Below are 12,850 nucleotides of genomic sequence, written 5' to 3' on the forward strand. Positions count from 1 at the left end.
GGAAAAAAACCTCTAACATGTGAAGATTGAACAGCAGCACCAAATCACTACTGGTTTAATAAGGAACTCAAAGAGAAATTAAAAAAATGATAATGAGAACACAGTCTTTTAAAATTTCTGGACATAGTGAAAGCACTAAGAGGGAAATATACAACAATATGATCCACATCAATAAACAAGAATGAGCTCAAATAAATAATTTTACCTCTCACCTTAAGAAACATAAAAAAGATGAAAAAACAAAACCAAAAGGTGGTAGAATGAAGGAGATAATAAAAATCAAAGCAGACATAAATGAGTTCAAATTCAAAAAGGCAGTTTAATAAAAGTTTCATGAAAGCAAAAGCTGGTTCTTTAAAAAAATAAATAATAAACAAAACCTTAAGCTAGTAAAGAATGGAAAAAATAAAATAAGATCAGAAATAAAATAAAGTTATAACATCTATCTTGGAAAGTCACAGGTCCATAAGAGAATAGTAGGAACATTTATATGCTAGCAAGCTGAATAACTGAGAAGAGATATATAAATATTAAGACATAGACAACCATACAAGACTGAAACCAGAAGAACTAGAAAACCTAGACAGACTAATTACAAGCAAGGGATTTGAAACAGTAATTAAAAGCCTCCCCAAAGCAAAACATAGAACTAGGGTTCTTAAGTGAGTTCTACCAAATTTCAAAGATGAGCTAGTAATACCTGTTCTCAAACTCTCAAGGAAACGTGTATCAAAACCAGAATAAGATATCACCTCACATTCATGGAATGACTCATGTCAAAAGGAAACAATAAATGCTGGCAAGGATATGAAGTATAAGGAACCCCTTACACTGTTGGTAGGACTGTAGAATAGTTCAGCCTCTATGAAAACCAGTATGGGGATCTCTCCAGATATTAAAAATGAATCTACCAATGACCTAGAAATTCTACTCCTAGGTATCTACCTGAAGAGTACAATGACAATAATTTGAAGTGCAATATGCACAGCTATGTTCACTGCAGCATTATTTACAGTAGCTAAATTATGGAAACAATCTTAGAGCCCCCAAACAGGTGACTGGATGAGAAATATTTGATCTATATTTAGTCAATGGAATACAATTCAGCTTTCAAAATAATAGAAGATCCTAACATTTGTAACAACATGGATGGAACCAGAGGGGAGTATACTAAGCAAAACAAGTCAGAAGGAGAAGACAAATACAGATGCCACTTATATATGGAACAGAGATATAAAACAAAGGATCAGATAAAATCAAACTAAGAACTAATCATAGAAATCTGACTACAAAATTGAAGCTAAAAGAATGGAATAAAGTGGGAAGGGAGTACAATGGGCTATGGAATGGACTGTGGGTGCTTTGGTGGAAGGCATGCTGTTGTAACAATATGTGAAGGGGGTGGTCCTATACCTCTAACACACAATGATGTAAACCAATTTTACCTCAAAAACCAAACACACACACAAAGAATTTTGTAAACTAATGTGAACTCAATTAATGCCAACTAATTTAACATTTTTAGTAAGCACTATATAAATCAAGCAAAGTTAACATATAAAAAAACTGTTCGGTTCATTGACATACCTGTGTGTTCATATTTATGTCTCAATAATGAGCTACTTTTTTGGAATATCTTATCGCACAGATCACAAGCATACATTCCATTTTCTGTCTTCCGCATTTTCTTTTTTGGTGGTGTAGAATCAGAATCATTCTGATCCTCTACATTTGACACTCCTTCTGAGCTAGTATCTTGCCTTTCATCCTAAATGAAAAAAATATAATTTAATTTAAAATTAAAAGATAAAAAAAGATAAATAGAAGGCTTAATAAAAGCATGGGCTAAGAAAAGTATACTGATAACTAGTAACTTGGCCAAAGCAAGCATACTATTCATCATGATAACTAGTAGCTTGGCCAAAGCAAGCATACTATTCACCAGTGCAGAAAGTTTCCAATGGTGGGGCTAGATGATAGGTAGGGGTTGATAAAGACAAAATGAAGCAAATACAATCGCAACTGTAAAAAAAATGGTCAACTGGTACTGAAATAAAGGACATCAAACAGAAAGAATTGTAAAATGTGTAGTAACAAGATTCACTTGGTTCCATACACATCAAATTATATGAGAAAGTTGCAGAGTTTATAAAATATTTGCAAACTTCTAACCGCAACTTTCATGCTTTATTTCACTAAGCAAAACTAAAGATTCTACTTTTCAGAAGGTGGTCTTTAAAAGTGCATCATCTCAAACTTCAGGTTCTATGAATTAATCTCCAAGGCCTCTTTGAAAAGAGAAAGGTCTATCACTTTTCTAAAGAGCAATGCAAAACAGGTATTTAGAATTTCAGTGGAATAAAAAATTCTTCAGGTAGTTAGGAGATAATTCTGGGCACGAAGTTCGTCTGTAGGGAGAATAATCTGCAGGGACTCCATAGCAGAATTGGGTCCCCTACGATACTTATGTCTTAAGCCTTTCATATTATTGCCTCAAATTCCACTCATCATCTCAATTTACAGGTTTTTCACATTTCTTATGATGTTGTAAAGCACAAGAGATGGAGCATTTGTGGGGGTTATTTGTGAGCTGTGAATGGATGTCAAAGTAACAACTACTTTCATTGTTATTTACTTCATCTCGCCATGATTAAATGAAATCTTAGGTGGTTCCTCCATTACTCAAAGGCATGTATGATGTTTTATACACTATAATTTAGTATGAATTCATTGGTCATGTGAAAACAAATCAAGAAAACCAGCTGGCAGCAATATTTAAAGAAAAAAAGGGTAACAAACATATATTTGAATAGATTGTAAATATTTTAGCTATACTTATTTATAGCAAATATTTGGGTAAAAATAAAATCTCTTTCTAAATCAGTATTCAAATGATTAAAGCAGAAACTGGTGAGAAAATAAGGCAGTTAAGATTAGTGATATGAAACATAACAGTCACACAAACTGATGCTATCCAAAACTATTATGGACTTTGAGGAAAAGTTAGAGGAAAATGCATATAAAGACTCATAATAATACTTCTTCAAATATATTAATTATGACTCAGCATTAGTTTACAGCTCATAAAATGATCAGTACATTGACTGAGTTCTTTGAATACTTCGTCCTTTTTTTGATTAAATTTCTTTGTGCACAGAGGTGTTAACATATAAAAAGTGATAGCAAAGTTTGCCTAGTATGACCTGCCTGTGAATGGGAACATTCTGTTTAGTGACAATTCCAATTTTCCTTTCCCTTTCTAGATTTAAAGTCAACTTTTAAGCTGAGACTTAATCACTTTTTACATTTTAAATTTTAGTTGACAATTGTACCTAAGATTTGTAAAATGTAAAAGTATAAATTGAAGAGAAAGTGTCACAAAAGTTAAAGCAGACACTCATCTGTTTCTTTTCATTTATGACAATTTGTAACAACCTGATTGAGCTTTAGTGACTGTTATTTATAAAAAGAATTGAGTACTCTCCCCCTTTTTATCCTTACCCCTTGCCTCTTGTAGCTTCATTTATGCAGTCCATGGTAAAGGACAATGGGTACTTTGGTGGTACATGCAAAATGGTCAGAAATGAACCTATTTCCTGAATCATATACAGTGCTGTAAACCAATGTACCTCAAAAAAATTTTTTCCCTCTCATTTAAGTAAGTTAAAACAACATTTTACCTAACAAGTCCAGTGTGGGAGTCTTTTTTACCTGATTTCCATTTGGCTGGATCACTTTCAAGGATGGTTCCTGGACTGCAGGGCTGACTGTAGTCGAGTATGTGTAAGCCACCTGGGGAATCAGAATAGTCTGCTTATTGGCAGCTAGTGCTCGCAAGCATGGAACACTGTTCTGGTCAGTAATGGCCACAATTGTGGGTAACTGGGCAGTGACTGTAGGTATAGCAATATTTATGGGGTTGGCACTTGGTGGGATTACATTTACAACTGGTTCTGAGTCTGTAACACTGTCCTTCTGTGGCTCCTTTTTTGCGCAAGACAAATTCAAGGGTTCTTCCTGGACAGAATAAACACTGTTCTGGTAAACACTAGTGATAGTTGACCTTTCCAATAATTCTCCCTGTTGCTTTGGTAGTGAAAGATCAAGAGGTTCTACTTGTGGCTCTTCTTGTGCACCTTCTGTTGTGTACAAGTAACCCTGTGTATTTCTGGATGAGGAAAGGTTTAGAGGTGATGGGGATGATGTACTACTTCTGGAACCATTGATAGTTGATCCCACTGGTAAAACTGGAGAGTTAGTCATCTTCAGAGGACTTTGAAGATTTATTGTGCTATCCTGGGATTCATTTGCATTTGTAGACTGAGGTGGATCATCATTCTTTGCAGAGATATTTACTTTGCTTGGTTCAGGAGAGGATGGTTCAGAAGAATGCACTGAAATCTGTCCAGCTTGCATCTTTTCAAACCACTTTTTTACTACATCCAGTGGTAGGTTTACTGAGTCAGCAATTTTTGAGAGCTCTTCTGCACTTGGTTGTGCATTCAAAGCATAATATGCTTTTAGAAGAGATAAAAGGTTCTTTAAAGGTGGCTGACTGGGAGATAAATTGCCATCTCCAGGACCTGATGAAACAGAAGGCTCTGGCTTCTCAGATTCTGGACCAGGGAGTGGAGGGGGTTGTGTAGACTGCTTTATGTCATAGTGCTTTAATTCTGGAAGTGCATTAATATCTCCTGGACAATCGTCACACAGAAGGCAAGTGCTATCTTTCACTCCTCCTTCAAAGCTTTTGTCCTTCTCAGACTTAACTGTAAGATCTTCTGGCAATTTTTCACTTTTACAACTATTTATTGGAACTGTATTTTCTTTTTTTAAATTTTGAGGAACAACTTGAAGTTGGCTAGGCTGCTCAAGACTGTAGTTAATTATGATTTTGGTTGTTCCATCTTGATCAACCAAAGGAAGACTGATGGCTGAAATAACAGAATGGCCACCTTGTTGTATGGATGAAGCATTGATTGTTTCTTGTTCTTTGGATGCAAGATTGGCTTGATTATTCTCCAAAACTTGCCTTATTACATTACCATCTACTGCCACTTTAAGTACATTCTGAATATCACTTAAATTGATACTTATGGGAGATACCAATCCAACTGTTGGTAGAACAACAGCTTGTACCACACCCTGAGGAGAACTGGTTGCCTGTAATGGGCCACCACCACTAAAAACCCCATTTTGTAAAGGGGTTGAACAGTTGATTCCTGAAGCAACCACTATGGGTTTGAATTCATAATCCACAGGTTCAGTTTTAATTTGGTTTACAGAAAGTTGTTCTTGAAGGGGTTTATTCTCTATCTTCTGCCGTATCTGTGGTCGTGTGGGACTTCCTGGTGATGCTGAGAGAGATGGTGAAGAACACTGAGATGTCTTGAGTCCTGTTCTTGGTCGCCCATTCACAGGCATCAAACTGATACATTTCTTACTGCTTATATGTGAGCTATAGGAACCAGAATGGGAAAAACGTTTCTTGCAGTTTGGGCATTCATATGGCTTCTCTCCTAAACAAAAAAATTATATTCATAAATTTTTATGAATCTACATTTTTCCTCTAAAACAAGCATTATCAATTTAAAAAGAAGTTGTCATGAATGCTTATGATATAATTTTTTTGAATAATCATTTTAAGCTCAAACCCAAATAAATGTTAAAAGCACTAGTAAAAACTTAGTTTGAACTACATGTGCTAACCAATAAGGAAGTCATTATACCACTGTATAAATATTTCTGTTAACCTTTAAGACTTCAAGTCTTTGAAACACTATAATAATTATAAACACCAACTAATTACATCCTAATCTTCCAAGTTATTCTATTTTTTTATCCTGTTTCACTTTTATAATTTTCTATTTCACTCTATTTAACCATCTGTAGAAGAAATTAATATAAGAGGAAAGAAAAGAGAGCAAAATAACCCTAAAAATTAACAATGATAACTTCTGTATAATCATGACTATCCTTTCCAAATCCATAAAGCTTCCTTGAAAAGATCTGTCTCAATGGAAGAAAACTTTACATTAAGGATAATGTTGCTGAAGCTTTAGCTTGTTAAACTGGGCAATGGTCTAGTAAGTAGGCGAAGCAGTTTGGAGTTTCAATTTTAGTGATATGTTATGGCAAATTAAACCATTATTTTTACATTAAGATAGATTATATTTTGCCACATAAATGCAACAGTTATGTGAACTGGTAGAAAAAAATTCATAGGTCTCTCTCAAGTTGCTACTCTAGACCTTTCACGGTACAAGGTGTTTACACTTCTTGGCTATTATAAACTCTTTTAAGAACTTCTGAGAAGCACTGAGTTAACTGTCATATTTTCAAACAAACCAAAATTTTCACTTTAGTTTCAATTTATAGTTCATTGATTTATAATATATGGGTTATAGACTCTCAGTTTCAATACAAAATGGGCTTGTGGGAATTAAGTGTGATTTATTACTTGTGCCTACTATGGTGGAAAGATGATCATTAATTCTTTATTTAGATGAGTGGATGGCTGCATGAAATGTGGAGGTACTAATTTATCCCTTATCAAAATAAAGTTTTCTCTCCCCCTTTCCTTTTAAGAATTAAAAATAAAGTTAAAAACACAAGAAAGTTAATGTAAGTTAAGCTAGTAATATAATTTCAATATTATAAAGTTTTTAAAAAGTGAATTAATTTTCTCAGAAATTTGATTATTTGATGAATCCGATATTAGCATTGGAAGGGATCTAAAAGTCCTCTCATACAGTCTCCTTTGTAATGAAGTTTATTATATATGTTATTCTTGACACTGTCCAGTCTATTTAAATTCCTTTATTAAAAAAAGGGATTATCGGCCCTCCCTGGTGGCGCAGCAGGTTAAAGCGCAGCACTATGAAGCGAAAGCCACTTCCGCATGAGTTCGATCCCTGTCTGTCCCGGAGGTGACCACATGGCGCAGCAGACCTCTCCTCACCGGCCCGCTGCTCCCCTCAGCAGTGTACTTCATTGATCTGCCTCTTCTGCCCCCCACTCTGTCTGGTGAATCCTCTCACTGCCCCTGTAACTCTGGCCTGTACCCCAGTTCTGTATGAATAAATAAATAAATCTTAAAAAAAAAAAAAAGAACTACTGGGCAGTTCTAAGGAATAAGGTCTGCTGAAAACCATGGATTTGTATATAAATTCTGGCTCTGTCACATACTATTTTCTTAACCGTTCCAAGCTTCAGTGTGTTGGTGTGTAAATAAATTTAGATATATCCTCACTGGGTTGTGGTAGCAGTTATATGAGATAATACAGCAGAACTCTTCATGTGTTTTCAATAAATCTTAGTGTTTCTTTTAAAAAACAATTTCTACTGTGAGACAGGTTGAACACTGCCTATTTATAAAGTCTGCTTCTCTGTCCTAGTTAGTCTTCTATTAGCCAGACTTAACAAACTGATGAAGAGCTGTCATGTGTACCATTACATTTCCCTGTATAGGGTAAATATGTCTAAGTCCTTCAAATATTCCTCAGGATATGGTTTTCAAAACCCTTACCCGCTTGTTAACTCACCTCTGGATATTCTCCAGTTTAATCAATTTCTTTCCAATTGGATGTCTGAAATATTATTTGATGCTTAAAGTGCATTAGATGAAAATTTCCAGGAGGGTAAAACAAGGGATCTCTTTTAGTATATTTCTATTTTAGCATTTAAAGTATTTGATAACAATTTTAGATGGGCTAAATTGCATATTATTTTTATTTTTACAAACCGAGAAGTTGCGATGCACAGTGGGAAAGGCAATGGTTTTGAAGTTCCAGCTTCGCCATGCACTGAGTGACTCTTGGCAAGTTAATTAAGCTCCCTGAGCCTCCATTTTTCTTATCAATAAAAATGGAGAAATAAAAGCACCTCACAGGTTTATTATGAGGACTGTACGAGTTAATACATACAAATAACTAGAATACAGCCTTACATTGTTAAATGTCCAATAAATGTTATTACTATTATTATTGTTGGGAATTTATCATTGCTAAAAAGGTCTGCAGACAATTAATCTAAAGTCAATGTCACTGTATTTGTTAGAAAATTCCTAGCTTTTAATTTCATTGTGTTTTGGTGTATGACTAAAGTATATCATCTAATTTATCTAAGTTAGTATTTGTAATTATTAAACTCTGTTAAGTTATACCAGGAAGTTGCCTTGTTCAATGTTAGATGTACTAAGAATACTGAAATGTTTTTAAATGTCTGATGTGGGTGTTTAGTTGCATCTGTTATAAAAATTTTCTAGGCTAAAACTACTATGGTCATGGAACCACTCCCACAAAGCTACTCAACTATATTTTAGTATAATGTCTGTAAAACATAAACGTCAATACAATAATTTTCACAAAATAAGCAATATGTAGATACCCATAATTTCCCCTTCCTCAGCAAACAAAACAGTTCTTTTTCATTAAAATTACTTAAGTATAAAACAATTACCAAAGTTAACGAGGAAAAAACAAACTTCATAGTGCAATGTGAGATGCTATGAGGTTTTCCTTATACTCTGTGCAAATAGAACCTCTAAAGAAAGACAAATATAGCTTGCTTTGTTTCTAAGTTTATTAGTTTTCTTTTTAGAAAACTTATTTTGGTCATAGTTGTGAAAACATGTTATAGTCTGACTAGGGAACCAGAATATGACACAGACTATATTACCTGATATACTTTAAAGATAGAGACTACAATAAAACACCATTTCTTAAGAGAAAATTTCTTTAGTTTTCATCCTAAAAGAAAGGCAAATGTTTCTAATTATGTGTGAAGATCACATTATAAAAGACTGATTATCACATATGGCATAATATTCAAGGTCTAAAAAGAAAACAAATATTTACCACTGTGGATTCTTAAATGCTCTTTTAGATGGTGTTTGTACTTGAAAGCTTTTCCACATTCAGTGCACTTGAATTTACGATTGCCCCCAGATTGCGTCACATGTCTCTGGAAGAAAGAAACACTATTTTATTTATAAAGCAAAAGACTTCCAACACAAACCTGCTAAAAATAGTATTTTGGTGACTATTTTGTTTGTGAAAGGACTCAAATCATAGCAATCACAAAAATCTAATATTTAGAATATTATTAAAGATATGGTAATAAATAACAGGAATATAATTTTCACAGAGAAAAATTCTACTTTCTAATTTAAAGTTTCAGAAGCAGACTTTATTAAGCAATACAGTTCTAAGCAAAAATAAATAGCATATACTTTACTATGAACTAGAGATGATCCTGTACACAATTTTAATTTGCAAATAAGAATCTGAGGTCTAGAAGTCTCAGTAATCTGTCTAAAGCATAGTTATTAAATAGAAGAACAAAATTTCCTGAATAGAAAATGAGGCTTTTCCTCATATTTTGTCCTCTTTATAATGGTATTTGGTAATAAAACAATATTTTCATATATTCAGCCAAGTATGGAGTATTATAATAGCTTTCTGCCTGTTTTTTTTTAAACTTCCACTTTTACATATTTCAAATATATTCTGCATCTTTTAGTTTAATCTTTAAAAGTACTATTTGAATTGTATTGTTTTGACTGCCATCCACAAACCTTCAAAGGTTTACCACTTACCCTTGAATACGGATTCTGATTCTACAGATCCAGAGTTTATAGACCCTAAATTTCCATATACATTCTTCACCAATTTATTACAAGATGTTCAAGCTTCAAGTCATTAAGTTAGTCTCAGTTTCTATTTCTTGGCAATGTAAAACTTTTATTATGGTTGTTAGAAATCTATCTATCTTTCAAAGGATTAACTCAAACTCTACTTTCTTTATGCAACCCTGGCTTTTTTCTTTTCATATAGGAAGAAAAAAGAATAAATACTTAATATATTTTAGGTTTTACTACAGCCAAATTAAACACAGAATGCATGGTGACAACTCTCAAATTTATCTCTCTAGTCCTCTCCCCTTAAGTCTAGACTCTTATAGTCAATTACTCTCTTGACATTTGCCATTTGGAAAGTATCATCTGAAACTTAACATGACTGACATACCCCTGAAAATCAGGTGCTCCTCTAAGTATTTCATAGTGAATAACACCCTCACTTACATGATTATTGTTTATATCCTAAAATGCAGCATAATCCTTGGTTTCTCTTTTCTCTTACTCCCTTACCCAATTCATCAGCAAGTCCTCTGAATATACTCTGAATCAAACATTCCCTATTATGTCACATCAGTCACCAGGTTTAAAGTCACAGCACCTCTGGCCTCAGTTATAGAAAAAGACTCTAAAAATGGTCTTCCTGCTTTCATTTTTCTCTATTGATCTATAGCTAATAACCAGTGTTTCATTTTTCTCTATTGATCTATATAGCTAATAACCAGTGCTTCCTTAAAAAATAAAATTCAATATTCTTCAAAAATTTATTACATTTTGGAAAAAAATCAAATGTTTATCATGGCCTATACAAAGGGTACATAATCTTGCTTCCAATACCTCCCAGCCTCCCCTATCTTTCTCCCTTTTATTCACAATGCTCTCCTTGCTATAGCTTGGTGATACCAAGTAGACTTTTGCCTCAAGGTCTTTCCATGTTTCACTGTCCATTTTAACTAGAAGTCCCTTCCTCAATCATTTCATGACTGACTTCTTCATTTCATTCAGGCCTTATTCACAAGTCCCATGCACAGCAAGTTCTCCCTATTCCGTGAAAACAAAACAAAACAGCAGCTTTCATCATTTTCTGTCCTCTTGCTCTGCTTTAATTTTCTTCATACCACCTGCTTTTATGTTATGATCTACCAATGTATAACTCCTACTGTTAGGGGATTTACCCATCTTTTTCATTGTAGTTTATTTAACACCTAGAATATGGTTTTACACATAATAGAGTCAAATATTTGTTGAATGAGTAAACTGGAACATGCTTTAAATTTTGGTGAATAGAATTTCAAAGCCATTCTACTTGTTTGTTGCTGTGTAACCTAAATTGTTTCTAAGACCTTCCAGTTATGTTTTTCTTCCATTATTTATCTTCATATTTAACATAGATCCTTTCTGACCTTTGTCTGATAATGTTATACATAAAATCTACTACCTTTGCAACCTTCAAAAGGTTATCATAAAGTGACTGCTAGTCTCATCAGGCAGCTTATGATATTGTTATTATAATGGTCATAATGGTCTCTTGCATTTGCCATTAATTTTGTCTATCATTTGGAGATTCCTTCCTTTGAAAAAGGTCCTTAGTACAGAGATACTTTTTGACAGTATATATTGGGTTGAAAAATGGGTTTTGGGTAAATATCAGATGAGTAAGTTATCTCTTCAAAACCTTTCTATACTATAGTTATGTCAGGATAGTAGTATCATTGTTCTATAAGACTTATGTAGGGGTAGGTGGTAAACTGATGGTCTTTTGTCTTCACTAGTTCCTTCTTAGCATCAACTTAACCTTTCTTTTGATACTCACTCTTATTTAGAGTGCTCCTCCATAGATTTATTCATTGACTTATGTAAGAAAATTCTGGCCTTTTACGCCTGGATTACTTCCTCCTTTATCTTGTTATTTTATGAATGTTGTTGTCAAAGTTCTGAGAAGACAGGTTAAGCTTGCTCAATCAATCTGTTTCTGTTATAATATAAGAGTGGATAGCTCTTTTCTAAGGGATGTCTAAACTGTATTAGGTACATACATAGCTCAGAGTTCTTACAGAGTTAGGTATACAGGTATTCACAAGCTTTTTTTTTTTTTTTTTTAAGATTTATTTATTTGTGCATACAGAACTGGGGTACAGACCAGAGGCTCAGGGGCGGTGAGAGGCTTTACCAGAGACAGAGTGGGGAGCAGAACAGGCAGATCCACGAAGTACACTGCTGAGGGGAGCAGCGGGCGGGCTAGGAGAGGTCTGCCACGCCATGTGGTCACCTCCAGGGCAGGCGGGAATCGAACTCATGCGGAAGCGGCTTTAGATTCTCAGTGCAGTGCTTTAACTCGCTGCGCCACCAGGGAGGGCCTCACAAGCTTTTGATATAAGAAATTGGATAGCTGCCTGAGCCTAAACATTTCTGCTGCAGCTGAATGTTTATTTGATTTTTAAAGCTAAATTAAGTGATATTGATTGTTTATAGCCGATAGCATCAGGACCTTAAAAAAAGCTGAATTGGCAAAATTTTCTTTGACTTTAATCCTCAAGCCAGCAGTTTAGATGTAACATACTTACAGCCTTGGTTTACATGCTAGAAATTGAGGTAAACTAACAGAGAAGCAGAATATTCCATATGAAATTTGAGTTTTCAGAATAAAAATGCGTTAAATTACAAGCTTTAGATTCTTAGAGAAGGAAATTTTACTATAGGAAAGAGGACATTTAGTTTATACTGACATTAGTCCTTAGGTAAAAAAAATTTTTTACTATTTTATATTTTTCTTAATTTGGTTAGCATAATTATATGGATTATATAGCCAATATTTTCCCTATAATGTACATATTAGTGGAATTCATTTTGAAATCTAGTTCCAAACTTAAGAGAAATATTTGTGATCAGTAAAATAATTACATTGAGATGAAAGGAATCTTATCTGAAAAAAATAAAATCTTATAGTTGTCTCAAAAATAATATTCAAATGTACTTTTAAGCACAAAGATAACCAGATAATTAAAATAATCACTTTCATTTTTGTAAGTATATAGACAAGGTAATGTCCAGCAAATATCCATTTAATTTTTAACTATATTAAAATCATGTCTTTTGTGGTACATATATACAATGGAATATTACTCAGCAACCAAAAAGAGAAACACATGTCTTTTGCAGCAACTTGGATGGAGCTGGAAAAGATCATGCTTAGTGAGATAAGCCAGAAAGAGA

General features: G+C 33.8%; 1 protein-coding gene across 5 annotated transcripts in view; it reads right to left on the reverse strand.

Moving 5' to 3' along the window:
- The window catches only part of ZEB1 (zinc finger E-box binding homeobox 1), a 150,563-nt gene that overhangs the window by 6,458 nt on the left and 131,255 nt on the right, over nucleotides 1-12,850 (reverse strand). For all 5 annotated transcript variants that reach the window (XM_004691190.1, XM_004691188.1, XM_012731283.1 and 2 more), the window contains 3 exons: nucleotides 8,859-8,964; nucleotides 3,712-5,519; nucleotides 1,588-1,768 (listed from right to left, as the gene is read on the reverse strand). In XM_004691190.1, the coding sequence (XP_004691247.1) occupies nucleotides 1,588-1,768; nucleotides 3,712-5,519; nucleotides 8,859-8,964 (2,095 nt within the window). The remainder of the gene's footprint in view (nucleotides 1-1,587; nucleotides 1,769-3,711; nucleotides 5,520-8,858; nucleotides 8,965-12,850) is intronic.

The sequence above is a fragment of the Condylura cristata genome, unplaced genomic scaffold, assembly GCF_000260355.1.
Source record: "Condylura cristata isolate star-nosed mole 26May11 unplaced genomic scaffold, ConCri1.0 scaffold00030, whole genome shotgun sequence".
Lineage (NCBI taxonomy): Eukaryota > Metazoa > Chordata > Mammalia > Eulipotyphla > Talpidae > Condylura > Condylura cristata.